This window comes from Molothrus aeneus, chromosome 8 (genome assembly GCF_037042795.1).
Source record: "Molothrus aeneus isolate 106 chromosome 8, BPBGC_Maene_1.0, whole genome shotgun sequence".
NCBI lineage: Eukaryota > Metazoa > Chordata > Aves > Passeriformes > Icteridae > Molothrus > Molothrus aeneus.
This window is the reverse complement of record NC_089653.1, coordinates 17049346-17073747: the sequence shown is the minus strand read 5'-3', so window position 1 is coordinate 17073747 and position 24402 is coordinate 17049346. Positions and strand designations below refer to the sequence as shown.

The following is a 24402-nucleotide window of genomic DNA, read 5'->3' as shown; positions in this document are numbered from 1 at the left end:
CCAGCTTAAGCTTTTCCCCCTTCTTGGATCAGGGAACAATACTGTAGAAAGCTTTCAGGTATTTCTGTTACAGTACAGCTCCAGCAAAGGTAGCACACCAGTAACAGGCATTTTAATGTTTATTTTTTGATTATTGGATTGTTTTGGTAATCTTAACTGATGCTGTTCTCTTTAAGCAGTGGATGACAACAGTGAAAGCACAAAACACACTACTGAGAATGTCATCTCTTCAGAGATGAACTACAGAGCTGGCTCCTCCTTTGAGCTTTCTCCATCTGACAGCTCTGATGGCACATACATGTGGGATGAAGAAGGGCTGGAACCTATAGGAAGTGTCCATCCCTGTGGAAGTTACGACTCGTCAGAAATGAACAGCATAGTATGTATCTGTATTCATAACTTGAATTATTACAATGTGTTGAGTTTATTGCTTATTAAGTATATTTTTTAATACTAGTTATTTTTTTAAAAAAAAGCTATAATTGTTTCTGGACCAAGTGGCCTTGATCAGGCTGTTTGCACACATTTTTTCTTTCCTTATTCTAAAGTCAGGACAAAACAGGTCCTTCCTTATGCAGTCTCACAGCAGTGCTCACAAAGAGTAAAGGAATTTGATTTCTGCAAAGTATAGGTTCAACACCTTCTAGCAATCTCTAAAGATAGGAGTAAAAAAGCCAGAAAATAGCTGTTGCCTCTGTGGCTTCTTGCATTTGTTGTTCTGTGCTCATAGGGCCCTTGTGAGCTGAAGCCGACATTTAATTTCTCTCTTCAGTCGGTCATAGCATCTTTGAGGTGGAGACCTGGCTGTAGCTCACTGTAGCAGGGCTCTTTGTGCATCTCCAGTGGGATACACAAATGCAGCACAACCTTTTTCTTGCTGCTGAACTCAAACTGATGTGCAAGAAGCATCATGAAGTATGAGGAGGGTGGATGGAGAGTTTTTGCTATGTGGTGATCCCCCATCTGAAATCAGGGAGCCAACCTTGTACTTTTAGTGGGCCTGAAGAAAATTCTGTCTATCTGCCCTTGTTTATACTTTTTTATCTGCACAGACTTCTGAATCAAGCAACTTGGATTTTATTAACATGATGCTAACAATCAGAGCATTTGACAAAACCAGTTTGGTTTAATTGATGTGTCATGCTTCGTGAGTTTCAGGCGTGTTGGGTACTGTGTCACCACTGCCAATTCAGTAATGTAAATACCACTTTCAGACTTGGGCACAGATAGGTAATTACATTCTTTGTGTGTAACTTAATATCAATTCCTGATATATTTTCAGCTGCTTGTGGTATTGTTTGCTCTCTGTCTTAAATTATGATGTTGGGATCTAGTGCTTGAAAGAGTTTAGCAGTGGTTAAATTTTGTGGTTAATTTTGTGTTAACAATTTTTGTGGCAATTGTGGCCAGCTTGGAGAAGCTGTTAGGGATTTTTGTAGTGTGAGTTTTGTAGCTTTATTGGTGTTTACAGGGAAAAGTTTCATGGAGGCCACTGCAAAGACAAATACCCTTGTTGCAGACACATGAATGCATGTGCCAAGAAAAGAGGGAAGTTTTTAAACTTTGTCCTTGGTAAGTTTTAAACATAGATATTTTATTACATACACTGAAAAGTAACAAACAAATGGAAGACACTTCTACTGTGCTTTCAGAGTATATATCTAGGTTTTGATACATGTAGCCCCTGTGAATTAATTTGTGCATGGGTATGAGTTCCTACTGAATCAATGAGCTGATTGACAGAAGCTGTTGTAAGCAGATGAGAGGTACATTAGGAGCCTTTGATATTCTTGTTCACTATTTTGGATTATTTCTTTGTTTATTGAAAGTAAACAGTTTTTAGAGAGGGCTTAAGAATGGAAGAATGTATTTACTAGTTTTTGAGGAAGTGGAGAAAGGAGATTTTAAGACTTGATGTTGAATCTAGAAGATCATGTATTGTTGCTACCCATTTTGATTTTTTATCCTGCTACTGCTTTTCCTGAATTCAGTGCTTACTGCTGTACTGTGACATTTATCTGAATGAAAAAAGCATCAATAGCACCTTTTATTTTTGCAAGGCAGAAATGTATTTACAGTAGCTTGGATTTTTAGGGGGAAAAATGGAGCTCTGAAGTGTTGAATTGACTCTTAGTAGTGTTTTTTTTTTCCCTGTAGTTGTTGGTTTTGGTAGAAATTATGATATATTTGATATCTTTAGTCTAAAGATTAAACAGTGATCTTTTCTAATCTGAAGATGCAGAAGAATTTCTGATGCAGTTTTTCATTCTTTCTGAAAAATAGTACTCTTGAGTAGGTTACTGTAAGCTTTTCTTCCATGTTTTTCCTTTTCTCTGCAAGCAGGGAGTAGAAAGACAAAAAAGTGAAGGCATTGAGAATAATTATTGTGATTAGTCAACACGTCAGATGTTTTGATTGCTGGCAGATATGTGATCAAATTATGCAGTTTCTATCCTCTAGTGTGGTGAGTTGAAAGCAGTTCATATCTGTGTGTCAAAATCCAATTGATGAGAGTCAGATTTAAGAATTTGGAGTGCTTGGACTAATGCCAGCCAGCCTGCCCTTTGGGTTTAGTATTTCCAGGGCAGTCACCAAGGCAGTAGTTCTGGAGTTCCTGTGGCACCAGGCTGGGTGAGTAGAAGCAGTGTGGCTGAGTGACAGTTCAGGGAACTGTGTGCTGAGTAATTGGTCATGTTTACTGCACAATTTGCTTTTTTCTTCCTCATTTCCATCCCACTGTTGTTTTGGTAGTCTTTTAAGCTGTATCCTTCTTAGTATCAACGAACACTAGATGCTAAATGCTTTTCCTAAGCTTTTCCATAGATGGCAGTGCAGCCCCCACTAGGGTGATAGTAGTTCAGGAGTGTTTGGACCATCTTTGGGAGGGCAGCTTTTGCAAAGGGGATTTTAACTGGGCTTCTGAAATGAGAACCAGCATAGGAAGGCAACAGCAGGAGCTTGCTGGCCTCTCAAGCTCATTGTTCCTTTCTGGGGAGAAGAAAAGCCAATATCTTTGCTATTCTCAGTGCATCTTGATTTTAAAGACATGGGGATGAAGAATAAAAGAAAATTTGGCCTCTTTTAGTACAGTCCTCCTGTTTTTTACTAACTGAGTGAGCAGCTGCAGAGAAAGTGTGTAATCCAGTGTTGGAGGTTTAAGAATCATACAAATCTAAAGAATATCACAGGGAGGACTTAGGGCTTGTTAGGAATGTGTGGGATTTTTTGGAAGGATGAAAATATTTTTATTGTCTAATTGCATAACAGAAAGTAACTAATTCCACTATCCCTGTTGTTGTTTTATTTCCACTTCTGAATGGAAATTTTGGTTGTTTTGGATAACTTTCTTGTGCTGGACTGGTTTTAAATTTCTAAGCACTGATTTTGTGGGTGCCCTTTAAGGTTTTTCAACAGCTTGTCTTTGCTGCTGAGCACCAAGTTGAGTGCTGTGTGAGCAGACTGATGCTTAGCTGAGCAGTTGATGGCTCTGTAGCTTAGCAGGAAGGGCAGTATTTATCCATAGGTGCTCTCACTTGATTTTAGCTGTGCTGTTTGCTCCTGTCCTGGGTTTTAGTCACTGACAGCAGTGCCTAGTTCCTTTGCTGCTTCATGGCAGAAAGCTGCTCAGCAGTGCCAGGTACAACTCCTGGTTGCAGTTTACTTTTGCTAGATTTTTGTTTCCATTAATTTTTGTTTTTGTTAATTTTTGTCTGAAAATACTGTTCACCATACGTGTAAGCAATGTGTTCTCAAACAGGCATCCTGACTGGAGTCTCATGGCTCCTTTGCTTGCCCTCTCTTGCTGTAGCAAGGTTTGAGGTGTTTTCTCATCTCCAGCACATTAAGTAGACGCATGAGAAACAGAAGCTTTAATGTGTGTTTGTTCAGAGTGAAGCTTTGAATGTTTTTGGCAAGTGCAAGTCCTGATTTACATTGAGAAGGATAGGTAGTACAGCTGCACTTGTTCTGAGGTATCTGCTTGTTATAAAGCTGCTACAATATTCTAGTGCTCAAAGTCTGCAAGAAGTAAAACTTGAAACTGAAAGCATTCCAATAATGTTGGCTCCTTTCTGTAATATTCTCGAGAGAGGTTTTTGCAATGTGATTTGGGGTTTTTTTTTCATTTCTTTTCAAGCAATTTCATTTGGGCCAATAGGTTTGGACAGGAAGCTTTCAGAGTGTTCCCTGTACTGTCAGATTGACTCTTTTTCCTGTAGGCTCCAGTAGCAATGTGAATCTTTGCACTGGGTTCATTTTTCCTGAAGTAAATAAAGCCAGTATTTTTGGGTATGTGCAGAGTGAACATCAATGTAATTATAAGGCATAGGATTATGGAATAATAATTGAAATCTGGCTTGAGGAGACAGATGGGTTTTAACTGCTTTGCTGAGAATTTAATTGCTCTTGGGATGAAATCTGGATCTCACTGGAATGAATCAGTTTGACACATGGCCAGAATTTTAGCCACAGTATAAAATAGTTATATTTTTCTCTTCCATTTCTCTTCCAGGCAATTTTTTGAAATCTTGTAAGATTTTTGTTGTTGTTCTTTGTTATATTTTTTCCCCTTTGTGACTGTAACTTGGGCAAGGGCAATTCTGAATTAGTTTTTGAGACTGGGCAAAATGCTTTCTGGTTCCTGAAGCATTGGTGCTCAGTGGAATATGCTCTACTTCTTAGTAGAAAATGAACTTGCTAAAATAGAGTTGTTTAGTTCAGTTATTAATTTATTTCAGTAATTATTTACAAGTAATTTAGTGCTGATTACCTTAATTTTTTAAATAATTCACTTCTCAAAATGACTCTGTAGTAAGGTTTAAATTGCCAGTCTGATTTCTTGAATGAGTAATTTATTAACATGAATTCAGACTTGTAATGTGTGTAGTTCTAATACATTTATTTCCTTTATTATTTTATTTTATTTATCTCCATTTATTATACTTTCTTGATATTGCCTTCTACCCATCTTCCTTTCTTTAGCTGAACTTTCTTTTTGGGAGGTTAATGCCAAAATACTAATTCTTGTTCTATGAGAAGCTGGGCTTTATAAACTTTGTGATGTTTGGTTACAGCTATAATGAAAATAAAAGTGCAAGTAAGCTTAAGACTATGTAAAAAGTATGTAATCTTTTCTCAACACAAACTTTTCTTTTTTTGCTAGAACTTTCTAAAAGAGTAGTCATTAAATGAGTCCTTCAGGTGCAAGCTAGGTACAAGAAGCACACATTAAAAGCCTTTCATCTAATGAGCCGGTTGAAATTCAGTTCTTTTTTCTCCTTACGTCTTTCAAAGAACAACGAAGGTCTTACTCAAAGCAGAGAAGAGCATTAAAATATTTCTTGACAGGCTGTACTCAAATGAACAGTGTTGACTTAATGCATTTCCTCCTCTCTTAGAATACAAAAGGTAAAGTTAATAAAGAGAATTAATTGCATTTTGTGCTTCCATGATGCTTCCTGAAAGTAATTTGTGTACTTCAGTTTAGCACTTCTTTAAGAAGTGTCTGAGTTTGTTCTGTACCTGAAAGCAAAGGATGATTTCACCTCAGTCAGTGCATTTTGACTAAAATTCATTATGGCATTAATAAATACACACTTCCAGTTTTGTATATGGTTAGAGATTTTTAAATTTTTTTTTTGCTAGTGAATGTGATACAGTGAGAACTGATGACACTATAAGATGCTCAATACTCTAGTGAGGTTTGTGAAGTTGGATAGAGAGAGAAGGCATTATTCTTGTGGTATAATTATTTAATGAAGTGTAATTGTTCTAGTCTTAGGAAATCTTGTTATATACTTATGTTGGGGTGATTTGGATTTTGAAGTAGCTGACAGATTGAATTTGTTGGTCCTTCACCCTCCTTTACCTGAAAGCCTGGCTTTTGGGTTAGGCCAATCTTATCTCTTGGCAAGAGATATCACAGTAGCACATGAGGTTTTAGCTTTTACTGATGCATTCTAGAGAATGGCAAACAATGTGTGAATTTATTACTTGGGATACGGAAACATTTATTGGAAATACATTGTCTGGGAAGCTGCCATTTCTGTGATCAAACTTCCTGCTCAGGTGTGTGTGTGTGTGTGTGTGTGTATATATATATATATATAGTGATTGTGGGATTGGATTCTAATACACATGTCAGCCTTGACAGCTGTTTTTCATTGGAAGCTGCCTATTGGAAGTTGCTGTAGTTGGTAACCTCTGTTTAGGCTCCTAAATTCATGTCTAAGTTCCAGGTTATTTTGTTACAATATCTTCATGTCATGTTCCAGAATCTGATAAAAATTATTCAGATTTACTTAAATTGTACTGTTCTAACTTCATAGTTTTCATTTTTCCAATAATATAAGTACAGAAATCTGTGGCAATTGTTTTTTACCTTCTTAATTTCTAAGAAGCCTATGCCTAAAAATGTATGTTTGGAAAACCACTAGACGGCTTGGTTCTGATTTCAAAGCCTCAAAATCAGTGTCATCTTTTTGTCTTTAATCTTCATTATGAACAGGTAATATTTGTGAATATACTGAAGTAATGGGGGAACATCCTTGAGTAATATTTCCACCGTTAAGTTTTTAGTAGAAAACTGCAACTGCTATGAAGAATTCAGTCTGTATTGTTGCTTGTCAATACAGAGCTAAGGGCACAAACTCATTTCAGTGTGTTCTGACAGCTCCTCAGCCATTCCTGTGGTGGGGTTTGCTGGCAGGCAGTTTTCTGCTGATGGCAGAGAAGGAAATGTCATTACATTAGAGACTGATTTTAGAGGGAAAATAGCCACCATCTACTGTCCTACCTCTGTTCCAGTCTTTAACTTCTTAGTTTAACTGTAGCAGCAAGGAGAGGTGGTGAGAAACAGAATAACTTAATGAGATGGCACTTGTGTCTGTCCTGTGTTATATAGTGTCCCTTCTGTCAAACATTATTAGGAGGTAATATGACTTTATTACAGTGCACAAACCTCTTGTGATGCTGGTGTGAGAGACATGACATTTGGTGAACATCCTTTTATGGCAAATTACCTTTTTTCCTTTGGGAAAGCTTATATGCCTTTGAGAGCTGCTTCCTTCAGAGCTGACACAGTAAATCTTCTCAGGCTGTTTTGGCTGGAAAAACCAAGGAAGGCAACTTCACTTTTACTGACATGTTCTGTTCGTGGCATCCATTAATTACACCTTTGGGTTTGTGCTGTGGAGAGAATGTGGCAGCTGCTGTGGTGGTGTGTGAAATATGAGGGCAAACACTGGTAGAAGTTACCACTGGGTTCATTTCCTAGGCTTGTAAGGGATGTTTTGTGTATGAGCTGGTAACTCTGCATGTCCACGTGTGAGCTGGCTCTGAGTTTTGTGCCCTTGGCTGACGCTGTGGAAATGCATCAGGATGATGTGGCATAAACACACTTCTGCAGTAGTGCAGGAAGTGAGGGAACACTTCCCATGTTGTGAGCAGCTCATGGAGAGATTGGTCAAAATAGAATCACCCAAAGTAGCTTGCAGATATTTGAGGATTGTTTTGGTTTTAATTAGAAACAAGTATATTAAGCTATATTAAGCTGGCTGTGTAAGAATAGAACCCAGTAATGCTGTGTAACGTGTCATAGTCAGGTTACTCCCAAAGTCTCTTAGGGTAGAATTAAAACTCTTGCTCAGAGGGAACAACTGAGCTCCTGGTACAGCCATGCCCATGCTGTTCCTCTGAGGTTGTTTGGTTCCTTTCTCAGCTGGGAATTATTTGAGGCATCTATATTTTCCTTAAACCAAACATTATACATTTAATACAAGTGCAAGTCAGTGGAATGACAATCATTCGCAATCATTTCTGCCAGTTAAGAGTAGCTGTAGCAATTACACATTGCTTAATAGGGTAAAATGCTCCATTGTTGGTTAGATAAACTGTAAAAGCAATGCTGAACCTCTGGTGTTGGTAGCCTTTTTGTGCAAACAGACTGGAAGCAGTGAGTAGGAAGAACTGCTTCTCCTCCTCCCCTGCTCTTCCTCTGTCACTATTTATGCTCACTGCTGACTGCTTTCTGTGATTGTGTTTAAAAGTAAACAGAAACCTCTCTATTTAAAAGCACCAGCCTATTAAAAAAAACCAAAAACAACCAATAGAAACCCAAAAATAGAAAATCTTTTTAAATTTTGCTGGAATTCTATAGAAGGATGGTTACAATGCTTCCCCCTTTCAGCTTTCCTCATTGCTGGAGGCTAGATGGCAGTCAAGGAATGCTGCATGTGGCAGTGGGTGTTGCTTGGGCTGTGTGCTTGAAAGTGCTGTTGCTTATGAATTGGTCGAGTCTCAACAGAATGGCTAATATTTCTGGTTTTCCTCTTTCTCTTCTTTCATTGTGTTACTGAATTTCAGATTTTTTTACACAGTCTGACATCTCATTTTATATATTTAAAAAAAATTAAAACCCCAGCAAGTACAGATGCTTTAGATACAACATGTAATAATTTAAACTAATAATGAATCCCTCTATACCTTCAGTGTACCTAAGTAGAACATACAATGTCTCTATAAAAATGTTTTCAAGAACAGTAAATCTTTAAGACCGTTCTACTTAACAGTTAAACCAAAAATGTTTTGGATTTTCCAAACCAAGTTGTTGTTACATGTGTTGCCACAGCAACCTTCGGTTACAGAGCATGGACAAAATTACAAAGTACTTGTTTGGCTGCTTGGCCTACTTATCTTCAATGTGACTTGTACAGTGTAGTCCTTTCCTATCCTGTCTTTGGTAACCTGCAGAGTTCTATCCCACCTCTTCCCTGGGTGGTTTTCTTTGTTTTCAGGCCTTCATTTACAGTGGGTTTCTCTCTTCAGCCCTATAGTACACTATGTGCTCTGCCTGTGTTTTCTGCCTTCACTTAAGAGTTCTGTTCAGTTCCTATATAACATTGCCTTTTTGGAGGCTTCCTATTTCTTTTTTTATCTCTATCTCAGATATTGTCAAATGCTGAAAATAGCATTGAAAAAGACCCTGGAGGTTTCCTTCTTTTCTTGTGTCAGCCTTGCCTCGTGTTTGACTTTGGCAGTTATTCTTTAGCTGCCCTTCAGATGACTGATTTACTCAGTCTGTTTTCTGTCTGTTTTTAAAAGCCACTTCCTTTTTTTCAGTCCTCAAGTACCTGAAATGATGGTTTCTTAGTTTCAGTGCTGGTGCTGCTCTCAAATGCTTCACTTGAGTTTTTTGGCCTGATTCTCCTGTAGTTCTTTCCCTTTACTCACACTTATCTTCTACTGTGGTCTTTTTTCAGCATCATCAAAAGCAAGACCTAAGTCACTAAATCAGTAATAAAAACAATTAGTTATTTTTCCTTAGCTGTCTGCTTCCTAAACAAGTGAGGTCTGAGATTGTGAGTTATGGAAACAGGTAAAATGTTGTTCCTAATGCTCACTCACTCAAAGCAATTGCTTTTCCTGCAGAGTATCCTAAACTGGCATAGGTACTTGGAGCTCAGGCTCTTCTCAATTCTGGTAATGCTCTCTGAAATTAGTTGAAGGCTTTGCATTTCTGCACTAACCTCAATGCCTGACTTCATTTTTTTTTAATTGCACTGTAATATACATTGTGTTATAAACTTTCACTGTCAACATTTTTATGTTAAATAGGGAGAAAATGCAGATATATATCTGTCTTCTATTTTGGGCACTTTGTGCTTTACTGTGATTGTATTATAATCTTACAATACTTAGTGCAAGAAGTGGGAAAGCTGAGAATCAGACCTCTTACCTAGGTTCAGCTGTTAAGCTAAATTGAACTCAGATTGGTTGGTGGACTGAAAAATAGTACTCTTCAGTTTAAGAAAAAGCTTATGATGTATGTTGCATGAGGAATTTTTGGAAACTGAACTTTTTGAGAAGAATATTTTGCACTCCAGTTCATTATGGTGAACTTTATAATGACGTCGGAAGTTTTGCATCAGCAAAAGCAGCTCTTCTGCATAGAGTTCCCCAGCCTTCAAAGCAGAGGTCTTGATGTTGTATGCCTCTCCAGAAAGGGCTGCTGGGCTCCATGCCTCCAACAAATTGGGTTAAATCCCAAGCTGTGGTGGGTGAGCTGTTGTGTTGTGTGTGCTTGCTGAACCTGTGGTAAAACACAGCATCTGAGGACAACCACTCCAGAAAGGATTTGCAGAATATGGAAATGAACTTGCTGAGAGTGGTATGTCACATGTGGTGTGCCTTGCCCTTTTAGCCTTTTCCCTTCTCCTTGTGCAGTATGAGGGCTCCCTGCACTGGGGTGCTCGAGTTCCTCAGCTCTTACAGCAGGACTCACAGCTGACCTGTCTCACCTCCTGCTTTCCCTGTTCTATTGCAGGAAGCCAGCAAAGCACTGCTGCCTGTGTCCAGTGGAAAAGCTTTGTGGAGAGAGAGCTTGGGGACAGCACTGTAGCTGGACCTGGGATTTCACAGTCCCAAACTCAATCTCTTCCTAGGTTGTACCAGCTTGAAAATCTAGTGCTGAATCAGCCTTGTGAAAATCATACCCCTTTTAATACACATTACTCTTTTCACCTATACAAATAGAATGGGATGATTCTTTTTCTGTGACTTGTAATAATTGCTGGAACATGTAATATTCTCTAGGGTTGGAGCTGATACACTTGGAAAGAATTTCTTTATTTCCTGTTCTGTTTGAGCTCATTGCCCTGAATCACTTCATGATGCTAATTGCTGTTAAGCACACATTATTAACTATGTTATTCCCATGTAATTACCTGCAGTTTCTTATGCAGTAGAAAGAATAATAGTGGGAGTATCTAAATTTTATTTTTTTACATGCACTAATGTGCTGATGAAACTTGTACTTTATCTTATGGCTATTTCAGGATGACATTGCTGACACCTCCTTGTATATTGTGTTTCCCAAGTAGCTCACAGGGGGAAATGCTCAAAGTGCATTCACACATGGCCCAGTGATTACAAAGTCTTGGTATTTGCAGTTGTGGGGGTTTTTTTTGTAGCATGGAGTTTCCTTTCCTCAGTGTGGTGAAGAATGTGTAATTAGGGAAGCATAATGAAGAGTGCTGTTGACAGGAAAGTATGTCTGGAATCTCAAATACTGACCTTCTATGACACCATTACACTTCCAAAGTTCTCATTCAAAGATAGTAAAGTGGCTTATCTAGGTTTACTAGTGAAAATTCTGGCAGATTGTGCTTTTATATTGTGCATTTTTAAATGCATTTGCACACTGATGGCAAAGCTTTTCCACTTTTTGTGTTTGTGGCCGCTATTTCCATTTTATTTGTCATGCTCATTAAAGTTCTTGCAGTAGGAAAAAATAATGCTTGTTCACACTAATTTGGAAGATGAAAGCATGGCATAGAAATAATTTATCAACTAGCAAACTGAAATTGCCTCTCAAGCATGCCTGTATTTTGCAGAATTGTTTGAAAAAATATGCATTAGTTTAAAAACTCCTGGTTCCTGAATAAATGGAAGCAAAATTAGCCAAAATATACAGGCATTTTGTTGTCCTAAATATTAAATCCATGTTTCATTTAAATGGCTTCCATTTTTTTGTGAAGCTTTTTCATAGTTGGATTTATTATTATTTCCAATGTCTTGCTGTGTGGGTTTTCCTGATTTTTGTTGTAAATGCATAGAATGTTATTTGTGGACAAAGCAATTCAGATAGGACTTTGAAATATGACAAAAGCAGGTGGTTTTGTCTCAAGTATTCATCTTTCTTTTGTATTGCTCATGTTTTACAAAGTGCATAGTAACTATTTTCATATCACACTCTCCCTCCTAAGTCAGTAAATAACTTGCCCTGCAGAAATGCAAGATGTTTAATGTCCTGTGTCACAACCCAAATCCCCCCAAAAATCTTAAAATATACTTAGCTCTTGTCAGCATTTATAATAAAATACAGTAGTGCTTTGTGAGTGCTGTAGGAAGGCTGCTGAAGAACAGCTGGAGCAACATTTCAGACAAATGCCTGTTAATGTTCTTCCTTTTCACCTGTGCATCTGTGACAAAGCAAATCTAACAAATGACAGCCAGCAAAGTGGTGGCTTTGCTAGGGAATATTGTTGGGCAGTGTGTTCATAGCTTGTATGCCAGTATTTATGTAAGTAGTTCATGATCAATTTACTATGAGAAATAATTATAAAACACTTATTTGATTTAATATTTGGTAAATTATACAGTATTGGTGCCAGGCATCACGTCTAGGAGTAGCCAGTAAACCTAAGAAAAATCTGTATTTCTGCTGTTAGGAAAGAGGCCAATGTGTGGTGCCTGAGTCTGGTCTCAGGCCTTAAAGGCATGACTTTGACTGGGACTCAGGAGCTTGCTCAGGCCTGCCGTGTGTGACAGGCACCTGGTGTTAATGGGTTTATTTTCCTTGGAGTGCTGGAGTGAAAGGGTGTCTGGGCTCTCTGCCCAGGCTGCTGTGGCTTCCAGCAGCACTGGCAGTGTGTGACTGAGCCATGAGCTGGGTGTTCCACGGCCCTGACCTCCTCACTTCCTCCTCCTCTTGGTATTCTTAAAGCAAGAGAGGTCAGTCTCTGTTTTTAAAACACTGACTGGGCTTGCCCTCATTGCAGTCCTTTAATATACCTGGCTATATTTAGTATGTATAATTCATTTAGCACTAAATAACATTTTTCTTGTGCCATTAGCATACTCATGCAATGTGATGGTTTATTAGTCCCTTCAGGAACAGCTTTATATGAACCACAATCTGAAAGGCAAAAAGAAGCAGAGTTTGGTGCTCATAATACAATGTTTGAATCTTTGTTGTCCCAAAAAGTCAAGATAACATAGGTTTCTCTCACTTCCTTTCAATGATTTTGTGATAATATGAGAGCTGAAATAAGAGGAATTAACATCATCTCTTCACAAAGCTGATTTTGAATTCCAAGTAAACAAAGTTGTTGAGTTTCAAAATGCTCCCAACTGCTGAGAAAGCAGGATATTAATGAATAAAAAAGTCTTTGGAATGTTCCATAGGCATCAGGCCGAAAAATGTTTTAATACATCTTTGTTTCATCTAGCACTGTTACTGTGTTGTATTAGCAGAGGTGTGATGATTGTTCTTTGTATAGATGGTCTCAAATAGGGCTGATCTTCCCTGAGGGGAGGAGGCTGCTGGTAACATTGAATGTGTGCACAATAAAAGTGTAACAAAGCTTTTTGTGACAGTAGGGTGTATGAAGTATTGTGGAACCAGCTATATCTCACTTTTCCTTTCTTGCAGGATATCTTGAATAATCTTGATTCATGTGATCTTGAAGATGATGATCTCATGCTTGATGTGGACCTGCCTGAGGACCCACCTCGTGACAAAGGTGAGTAAGGCAGCCAGGCACTCTCACTGTGAAACTGGATCATGGCCTTAAGAGACTTTTGACTTGCTTTCTTCTGACTCTTGGCTTAATAAGTTAATGCACTCTTCAAGTTGGGGTGTTTTTTTTAAAGTAGCAACTCTTTCTTTTGTGAAATACAGGAAGGGAGATATTTCTGTTTTCCCAAATACAACTCTTATATTTGAAAAATTCTGAATATAGAAGTGTACTACCTTGAATAAAAATGCAACCTTGTTTCATACTGTTTTTTTCCTTAGGATTATTTCTATAGAATAAATTTCAAATTTTTAGGTTAGCCCTTCAGTCTCATCATTCAGCTATATTTGAAAATGCTGGGACAGTATTTTATTTTTTTTAGCTTTGGTGAATGACAGGGTAATTCTTTGAGATAAATAATTGTTTTCTTCTACAAAATGACAATATCTCCTAATAGATATACATACACTTCAGGATAGCAGAAGATGTAAAATTTAAGATCTATGTTTTCAAATTGTATTTTATGCACTCTTGTGTTCAGTGAGGGTGCTGGCAGACTTTTCACAGAGAAGGTAGAGGTACCTAGATGCCCCTGAAATAGGACAAATTCAGAATACAATGAACTTGGTAAAGAAAATTATGGCTGCACTTTCCCAAATCTCAGACTGGAAAGGTTTGAGGCTTTGTTTATTCTTGAGCTACTCACGGGACTGATGAGTACCCTTGTTATTATGAGCTGTTGCTATGTGAATATGGGTATTAGTTTTACCTGCAAGTTCAGTGGAGGGCAGTCTGTCTTCAAATACAGAAACACTGAATGTGGAGCACTGTCAGGCCCTACCCAGTGCAAACAGGCCCTGAAAGGAAGAGGGCTTTACTTATTTTGTGTAACATTCACCTGCTTGCTGAAGTAAATTCAGGGGTTGTTGAGAGCACCTCTGAGTTATCTGGATGAAGACTCCTGTGTGTATATTAGATATGAAGCCAAATTTGCAATAAATAAAGCAGAGTTTTCCATCTATGATGATGGTGACAAATTGTATTCTAATGTTGTGCACGTGTGAAGTGCAGTACATAATCTTATAAATCTCAGAATGAGTTGTTCAAAGTGCTTGTGTGAAATGATTGAGAACATTGCAAGTATGCAACTTTTCAACCCTGACAGGTAGGAGATTTTTACTTTTTTACTCATTTTCCAGAATGGGTAACAATGCAAGCCTAAGGCATATTCTTTCAGTGGGAGTAATTTAATTCTGTTGGGGAAAAACTAAGAAACAATTTTAAAGGGTAGATCAGTTTCTCCTAAGTTTCCTTGTTTATATGAAACACACACTGCATTTGCATCAGTAATTCCATTACAAATTATTAATTTGAAAACTGCTAGAAGGGCATGTTTATAAAGGTAAATGTTTACCACAAAAACATTAAAAGCTAATTACTGCCACTTTTGACATTTTTTTAGAGGTTGGGTTTCCCTGTAAAATTAGCCTGGCATAAATAGGGTATCTCTGCTTCTTATCTTGAAAATTCTGTATTTTCAGCAAAGAGGATCTGAAAATAAGAATTCAAAAGCCACCTCCAGGTTTTCCCTTATGTAAACATGACCACTTCAAAAAGCAAAACAACTTCTTGGTTAATCTCCACCTGTCTTTACTCAGTGTCTCAGTATTTACTTTTCCTAAGCTGAAAATCATAATTGCTTGTAAACTTACTGAGCGCTTATTTTGTTATTAATTTTCATATGTTAGGAGCTGTAGAAAGACACTGCTAAAGGAAAATAAATGTTGTTAGTTAAGGTGAATAAGTTTATTTTATTATGCAATTTTTTGGTTATTTGCTAGGTGATAAAAACTAAACTGGAGGTGTGAGTACTTGTTCTAGTAATGTTTGACAGCACTTTTTGCCAACACTTTTTCCATAATTATGTGTGACTTCACTGACAACAGCCTTTTAAGACTTTCCAGGTCCTCAGAAACTCTCCTGGTTTCACTTTGGAGCCTGGGATGCTGCTTGGCCACTATTTTTAGCAGCAGTGGTAGCTGCACAAGCATGCAGGGAGTGAGGAGGGCCGTGTAAATCACAGGGTGACGCCGGGCTGGCTCGCAGCCCCACGCAGGCTGGGAACCCAGCGGGAAGCAGGGCCCGTTCGGAGCCGCGTGCGCAGCAGGGCTCGGGGGGCAAACGCTGCTCCCCTGCGTGCAGCTGCTGCCAGGAAAGCACTGACAATGTGAGGGAAAGCTCCTTGGGTAAGTGAAGGGCCAGGTGTGGTGGCACAATAGCACTTTAGGACTGTTTTTGCCGGGTCTGACTCCTGGGTAGAAGTTGTTTTGGCTTTCTCTCAGTCGTTTCCGGGCTGTTGCCAAATTTAGCGTTTGTTCCCTTAAGACGTTTGTGGAATTCCTGTGGCTTTGCAGAAGTTGGTGTTTTAAAGAGCTTGTTTGGTTTCCTTGTTTTAAATCATGCTGGCTGTCCAGTTAAATACAGATTTAATGTCTCTGAATCTGAAAACCAAGCCATGTGAATAGAAGGAGGTATATCTGTATTTTAAGTAATGAAGCTGTTCTTGCAATGCAATCCTGGCCTTTTTTCGCAATGTTGCCTTTCTGTGTTTGTGCATTGTTAGAACTTGTTAAAGGCCTGGAGATACCATCAGTAAGAGAGACTAGAAATTGTTATTTTTTAAATTTATTTTCTTCTATAATCTCTACCTACTTCAAATGATTTTCTGTCAAGAGTGGAAATACTGTTAAAGCTGGATTCTTCAGTTTCTGCTACAGGTTGCTCTTTTTCTTGTAACAAGTTTATGTTTTAATAAAAATGTGACATTGTTGCAGAAGTCCACTTGACACTTGTAAAATGCATACTGTTTTGGATCAGTTAACAAAAACCAAAACAAGCCCCACAGACTTTACACTTCATCTGTTACCAGCACATAGTTAATATTTTATTTGCAATGTCCTGGGAACAAGTCTTATGATTTTTTTTTACCATTATGCTCTCTGTAGAGGAATGTGAAAATATGAGCCGCTATGAGAGACAAGACAGAAATGCGAGACAGCATCAAGAGGGATTCTGGAAAAGAGCACCACAACAGCGATGGAATACACAGGAGCACTATCATCTTGGCCATACTGACCATTATATCCATGGTAAAAATGATTTGAACAGGTAAAGCACTTTTCTATATCCTCACAAACATTTAAAGCACCAGTGAGCAATTCCTTTTTGGCACTAAGGGATCTCAAGTGATACTGAGTACAAGTACAACATTTTCTGAATAGTATGTCTGAGTGGAAGCACCACTGAGGGTTGTAACAAATTCTTTTCAAAACTTATGCTTCTGTTTTCAGTCCAAGTACTTGTTGCTCATGTTGATACAATATTATACATGTTGATTAAAATAGCTTATGTGTTCCATGGAAAACCACTGCAATGTTTTACTACTTTACTAAACTTTGAGCAGCTTTTTGCAGTTTAATTTTTTGGTAAAGTCAATGTAACTTTTTAGTCCTTAAAGGGTTGAATGACAGTTTATAGAAATTCTGCTGAAGTAACTGGTTTTAGGGCACTGTGCTTTATAGTCTGAGTGGACTCTGGGAGTGGAAAGGAAAACTCTGTATTTTAGTGAAATAGCATTGACATTTTCTGATTTATTAATTTATTTTCTGCTGTGTGCCACAATACGTAAGTATAGCCCACATTGCATAACTTTCCTTTTTACCAACCGCTGTGTAGCTCCAGTTTGTCACCTCTGTGTGTTTGTTTTGGGTTTTTAGGGGTTCAAGCTACCTGGAGCCTGGCGTGGGTGTGCTGGAGAGCTGCGGGGCGGGCGGCGGCTGCGCGGCGCCGCGGGCGCTGGCGGAGAACACGGTGATGCTGGACGAGATGACCCTGCGGCACATGGTGCAGGACTGCACCGCCGTCAAAACACAGCTCCTCCGCCTCAAGAGGCTGCTGCACCAGGTGAGCTCTCCACAGCTGCTGGGAAGCATCAGAGTTTGGCAAGAAAGTCTCACAGATGGGTGTGCTTAGCAGAAAGGTTTTTGAACGTAGAATCTGAATGAAGAATGGAGATAGAAGCAAGTGTTAATATAGAAGAAAAGAATTGTTGAGCCAGTCTTACTGGATAACTAAACAGGCAAAGAGTATATTAGTTAGAAGGGGGTTTTATGACTTAGAGCAAAAGATAAACTCACTTCAAACAAGATGTTTTTACTAAACAGAAAGATAGCACAGGCAAACAAGTCAGCAAATGTTGCAAGAAGAAAAAAGTTCTCAGAATTTTCTACTGCGAGAAAACTGAAAAACAACTTCTAGCTTAAATTGTAATGTACTAACTTTCAGTGATTAGAGAATAATATGAATATAGTAATTACAGTAGTTATGATTAGCTATAGAGAAAAGTTAAAGTATAGATTAGTTCTACTGTATTGAGATGCTCAGCAAAGTATATAATGTATTTGTAACTTAAACTAAAAGTCTGTAAGCTTGCCTGCAGCTGGAGCTGACAGCTGTAGGCATAGGCTCTGTCACCCACGACCCTTGACTGCTGTAACATCTTAGATGTAATAAACTGCATTTTGAAGAGCCTCCTAGAGTCCCACATGTCTCATTAAGACTCTTACACACAGGGACTAAGGCATTAAATTAACTGGGCACTGGGCCTAGGTGGGTTTATGTACTTTTTGGCCTTATTAGGATATTGGCATTTCATTTGTACATTGAGTTACTATGTTCCAGAAAGTGATTATACCTTTTATTGCTGTTTGCAGTAGTGCCTTTTCTGCCTTGTCAGCACTTTACTGACTACAAAACATGCTAGATACTAAAATTTTTAATATTTCTTCACCATTTTATTGACAAGTAATATTTATTTACTAATTTATTCACAGATTTTCTTCTCTGAGGAAATGTCAAATTAAAAAAAAAATCAGCACATGTGAATGCCAGCTTTTATCCAATAAGATTCAAAAAATCTGGGAGTTAAAAAAAATAAAATATTAAAATTGATCCCACTGATCAAACTTGCATTCAGCATGTCAGTGTTACTAGCTTTTTCTTAAGGCTTTGTTTTCCTCATTCTTTTCAGCTTTATGTTTTGACAAGAAGCTTAACAAATCCTGCTGCATCATCTCTATTGGAAGTGTTCAAATTTACCCTTCCTATGTTATGAAATTGTCATAAGCTTTTAAGGAGCTTTTTTAATGTACCTCAAAACTTGGCAAGTTGTGGGAGTTGGTAAACTGCTGGATGACTCAGCAGAAGTGTGGCATTTCAGCTACAAAAATTTCTTTGTTACCATAATAAAGAACAGTCCATGAGGCTTTCTTTGGAGGCATACACAGATGAGCATTGTAAAGTGTGTGATATTGTCTTTTAATACCAGATTCATTGCTGTTCTTTTCTAATAGGATAATGTAATGAAAATACATTAAAAGTCAGGCACTAAAACAAAAAACAACAGAACAAAAAGCAAATCAACCTTGAGGCTAATTCATGGGTGTGATTGTGCCTTTTAGAAATGACAGCATTTTCTTCCTGTGCTGAGATGTATTCCTGATTTGGTCAGGGGGAAAAACAATTGTAACAAAAATGATGCAGTGCCAGAAGGGGAAGGTGTGTTCTTAGAACTAATGTCTGAGTGGTGGGCTGCATAAACTGTGACCCCCAACAGCCCCAGGCATTAATACGTAGGTGGCAAGGAACCTTTATCTAGGACTTCTAATGTCTTTAACATAATTGTCAATAATTAACATAATGTCTTTAACAATTTGGCAGCTTGACGGATGAACTGTGTGTGTGGTTCAGGGTGTAAAGGCCTGCACATTATAGCCAAGTAATGTATGGCCCTGCAGAGTATCATGTGTAAAATCTTGATCTAGTTTATAATAGCCAGGTTGCAGAATAAAAACTTTGCCTCAAGTAGCTCAGATTAACTTTTTTAAAAGAACTTAAATGCACAGAATGAAGCAGTTACTCTTAATATGTCGGTTTTTCAAAATTTGCTCCTGGACTTGACAAGTGCCTGATCCTTCTTCCCTGTAACAGTGAGTAACAGGTATTATTCTTCCCTTCACACTTTGTCAGGCATACTTGACTGTATTTTCCTGACCTATACCAACCCTGTTTTGACTCACTGCTTCCAAAACTCATCACTGGACTTCTGAATGTTTATTCTACTCTCCTGTGTATAATCCAATCTTTTAATCAAAGAACATGAATAATAATGTAAAAGTAAATTAGTCTGCTACAGAGGGGGAAACTTCAGACCTTTACTACCTAAATTGCTAAACAATTAGGGCAGAACTTGTATGAAATATATTTTCATTATATTGAAGTGTTAAGCCTTTACTGTAAACATCATGCTTCATACTAACAGGAATGAGTAAAAATACTACAATTCTTCTTTAGTTCTTGAACAGAAATACAGTTTTGAAAACCAATAGTGAACTTTAGCATTCTGAACTAGGACTGGATCACAAGCAGCTTCTTGCAAAATATAAAAAATTGTACAAAGTCAATTGTTTTCAAACTCCAGTTTTATTATGAAATCAGAAGTTCTTCTATTAGCCCAACCAGTATTACACGTTTAAATGTATGTGTTGCCTTTCTCCAGTTGTGACATTCAGCAATAAAATTTAATTTGGATAGGTATAAATAGAGCTGTAGTCAGGACTTGGGCTCAAAGTCCCAGAGGAACAGTTACAGTAAAATAGGAAGAGTTAGCAATTACATTCAGTTTTATACAATTATCTAATCAGCTGTAGCATGACTTAGTGTAGAGCACAGCACGTAATGAATGTAAAGCTAGCAGATTCCTGGGGAGATTTAATGTGCTGTATGGATTCATTGCTGTGACTGGGTATAAATTAGCTGGAGTATTGCTAGCAACATAGCTGCAGCAGTGTGGGGTTGGTGCTGCATTCCCAGTTCAGCTTGGAAAAAGAAATAGTTCTTTGAGCAACAGAGCCTTGGCTGAGCTCTGTGTGAGCAGGAACACGTGCTGGCTGCTTACTCCTCACTCACTGCCATCTTCCTGTGCCTTCAGACAGTGAAATCAGCAATAGGAGTCTCTCTCATACAGAGCTTAGAAGATTTTCACAGTAGTGAGTCTAACCTTCTCTGACTTCTCAGTAATGTGATGTAAAACAACCTACATGGAGTGAAAAATGTGGCTTGTTCTTGTACTAAATGCAGCCATATTTGCAGAGAGGTGTACTGCTGGAGACTGTTCTCTCTTTAACGCTTAACTGGAGTGCTAGCTTTGTATTGTAAGAAGAAAATGTTTTGGAAGTCTAATTCTAGTAATAATTGACATGTAAATGTTAATACCTCTTAAACATTGACTAAGGTACTTCATTTGCATGCTTATTAAGAAATAAGTTTTCTTCTAATCTTAACAGTTTCTTCCTCCTCCTCAATTAATTTCATAAACTTGCTGCTCTGGGTGGAGGCTAATGTGTTAATACTGTTTTAAATAAAGGCTTTCTGTTTTTGTTGCCCTTGGGCCTTTGATCTTTGCAAGGATTGACCATCCTCTGTAGTAACCCAATGCAACTTGGTTGCATCGCTTGCACTTGCTGTTCCTGTAGGGAGGACTGAAACACGAAGTAGTTCACAGAACTGTGAGATCTGTGAAGCTCTCTTTTTCTGTGGGAGGCAGGTTTTATAAAAAATGTTTCATTTCAACTTATCTTTCATGAATGGAAATGAAATTCTATTTTTCAAGCACAGCTCTTCACTGTAGCTTATCAGATATGGCCCATTTGTATGAAGAGGTGTGAATGAAAATGTGAACCATGTAGTGCAGATTTGTTAAATGCATCAGTACATTTTGCTGAGGCTTTAGATCAGTAAGTCACTTGTATATCTTTGAAATACATATTCATTGTGTTCTTTTTTTTGTATCTGGTGAGATCCACAGGAGAGATTCATTTTTGTTTATGAGAAGCCTGAAGTTGAGAAAGAAACAGAGTTACAAAATAAAAAGATGTTTTTGTGTCATGCATTAAGTTGTATAAATTGCCTCTACAATTATTATTTTTTACTAGCCACAAAATAGTTCACCTCAGTGACTTAATTGTGCTTGAAAGAAACAGAACCAAAGGAGATGAACAAACTGTAGCAAATCAAATTGGCAAATTTTAGGTTTAAGCTGTTGTTTCACTGTCAGACTGTTGCTGTGACAGGGTTTGACAGTGGCAGTGAGATGGACGGGGCCTGGATAAACTGCACTCAGAATGCCAGGCAGGCAGCAGGTGAATAGCACCCTCTGCTTGATGAACACTTAACTCAGCTTCTGCTCACATCATTATTGAAATGCCTTTAGCAAAGGAGTCTGTTCAGATCAGTGATTTGTACTGAATAAAGCTTGGAATTGGGAATCAAAACCTAGACCTTGGTAAAAATTCAGTAGACCCTCATAAACTTGCCACTGCTCTGGGTAAGTGATTTACCAAAATAAATAATATGTTCTGTTACTGTAAGAATGTTATCAGTAGCAGTTTTCTGTATTTCCTGTTGTAGTGTGATATGCAATGTGGTGATAGCTTAATAAAGTTTATTGCATCTTCACCAAAAGATTGAAAGCAGATATTCTCTCCAAGTTTCCAAATTTGATGGTATCTTGGTATACTTCTTAGTGTTATTTCTAGCCTACCAAAAATAGCGTATGCATATAACCAGGTGCATTTTCTTTGCTAATTCTGTCATCTTTTTGGTAATTCTAATATCTTTTTTTTGTACAGGGATGGCTCTATTTTGCTGATTTCCCCTGTTTCATTTTAGCAGTGTAATGACAAAGAAACAAAAAGCACAAGAAGGCATATTTCTTAGATTAATCCTAGCATGTGTTCAAATGGAGGCTTGAGTTCCTAGTGATAGAGTTAGAACTGTTTCTTTTCCAGTTGTGCTGTGTTCTCTCCCAATGTACTGAGGGAATTGCTGCAATGACCTTTGTCCCTGCTTTGCTGGTGAATGGGTCAGGTGGAGCACAGGCCTGGAGTACTGATTTAAATCACCAGGGAGTGTGTGACATACTAACCTTCTTTGCAATCAGCCCTTAATCTGCTGTTGTGGAATGTCTTACTGCTCCACTTCCCTGCGTTTTAATAGCAGTAAAAGCTATATTGGAGGTACAGAGCTTTGAAAAGTCATGTGAGATACTTTTGCTTGAAATAGTTTGTCTTGTTTTTTATTTTTTCCCATTCCCATGATGACTCTTTCACAGTTGTAACTGTGACCATCTGTGACTTCACTTCTGAGTGTATTTGTTTGAATCAGTGCTTAAAATAAAATGTTGGTGAAACTTTTTAATTGGGGGATATAAGATAAATATAAAGTACAATAAAATATGTAAATTTAAAATATAAATAAATATTGTGTATAAAATGCAATAAATATAAAATGCAATATAATTATGCAAAAAATAATTTGTAAAACTGAAAGTAATCCTAGGATTCTAATTGCTTCACTTTTCATCTAGCATTTTACAAATGTTTTGAACTAATGTTTGTGTTTTATGGTATTACTATGCAAATTATTTCAAAGCACTCTGGTAGAACTTCTCTGTAACATAGTGTGTAAACTGCTGCTTCATCAGTCTTTCATTTGCTGGCCATGGGCCTGGAAGGGACAAGCAGCTACTTGAAAACAGATGACAACTGAGTACTGGACAGTGTAAACTTGACTGTTGTCAAAATTAACTGTCAATTTATATAAAAGCCCAAGAAACAAAAAAACCCCAAAAGCATCCAAACCAAAACAGCACCAAAAACTGAGGTATAAGTTCTGTCAAGTTATAGAAATGAAATGCAGGTGTCTGTAGCCTGGGCATCACCTGGGCATTGTACACAGGCTGCAGCAAGGGTGGCTTTCCTGAGGAGGGAAAAAAGGAAACTTGATGTTTCAACAAGTGATTCAAACTTGTACTCTTGTCTTTGTCCCCTGGTAGAATGATGAAAATGTGTCACTCCAGGACATCACAGTCTCAGTTCCATCAAGTCCAGAACCACAAGAACCTGAGTCAACTTTTAAGGTAAATTACATTGATTGACTCTAAGGAATAGGAGATGCAAACCTGTTTATATTTGCAAAACACACCCAAAGCTTGTATGTTACTGAAGTACTGCTTCTTGCTTCTTTCTTTGTTTAAATGCTAACCTAGGTGAACCCCACAAAGTCAGTGGCAAGTTTACTGTTTTTTTAGAATGGGTATTAAAGGCCAAAGAAGTCACAGTAGGTATTGCAAATAGAATAATCTTTTCTAGTTGGAGACTTGTGATATTGTGTTTTCTGTGTTGGTAAGGTTTTGTAGCATTACTTGACTCTTACTGTAAAATCACTATACAAAGATCACTAATTCTGTATTTATAGGAGGGAAACATTGCTTACTGGAAATATAACAAGGCTATAAATACTTCATAAAGTTGAAGAACACTTAAAGTCTAATGTTTGTTCTGAGTTCAGTAATTTCTGTTGTTGATAAAGAGGACTCTAGGTAGTGTTTGCTGACTAGACATTTTCATCTGCATAATGTCACTTGTTTGCACAACAGATGAATTACTGCTTCAAAAATGCAGCTGATCTACTTACCCTGGAAATTTAGTGGGTCAGCTGAATTTGGACTCTTAAAGGGATTTTTAGTCAAGTTTCTTCATTCTTTAACATTCTTTAAGCCTGCAGCCCCTCTCTCTGTGTGACTAGGAGGAGGAAAGCATGTGTCACTGCCATTCCTGCAGGCATGTCTGATCTCTCATGTCCTGTAGAGGTGTTCCTTAGATCATGCAGTCCTTACACAAAACCACTGTTCTGTTGCAGATGGATGATCTGCTGAACGAGATCAGGCAGCTTAAAGATGAACTGAGGAAAAAGGATGAAACAATCAACCAACTAGAGCAGCAGCTTGTAAGTATAATCTAAAATGTTTAGCCAAGTCCCAGGTGTGTACTGCAGAGTACAACTTCAATAGGCAGTACTGATGAAGGCTTTAAGAGACCTTAGCTATTTTTTTTCCCTGCACTTTCACTGTAACAAAGGTAGGTTTGCATTCCCACTTGTACTCCTGGGATCTTTAATTCCATAATCTGGTCATGATTTTGTGTGGCAC

General features: G+C 37.9%; 1 protein-coding gene across 7 annotated transcripts in view; it reads left to right on the top strand.

Annotated features, from left to right (window-relative positions):
• CCSER2 (coiled-coil serine rich protein 2) overlaps positions 1-24402 on the top strand; it is a 61460-nt gene that overhangs the window by 13945 nt on the left and 23113 nt on the right. For 4 of the 7 annotated variants that reach the window (XM_066555182.1, XM_066555181.1, XM_066555186.1 and 1 more), the window contains 6 exons: positions 177-379; positions 13211-13301; positions 16301-16463; positions 17072-17258; positions 23248-23331; positions 24114-24200. In XM_066555182.1, the coding sequence (XP_066411279.1) occupies positions 177-379; positions 13211-13301; positions 16301-16463; positions 17072-17258; positions 23248-23331; positions 24114-24200 (815 nt within the window). The remainder of the gene's footprint in view (positions 1-176; positions 380-13210; positions 13302-16300; positions 16464-17071; positions 17259-23247; positions 23332-24113; positions 24201-24402) is intronic. The other 3 variants (XM_066555184.1, XM_066555188.1, XM_066555187.1) reach the window with 1 other exon arrangement.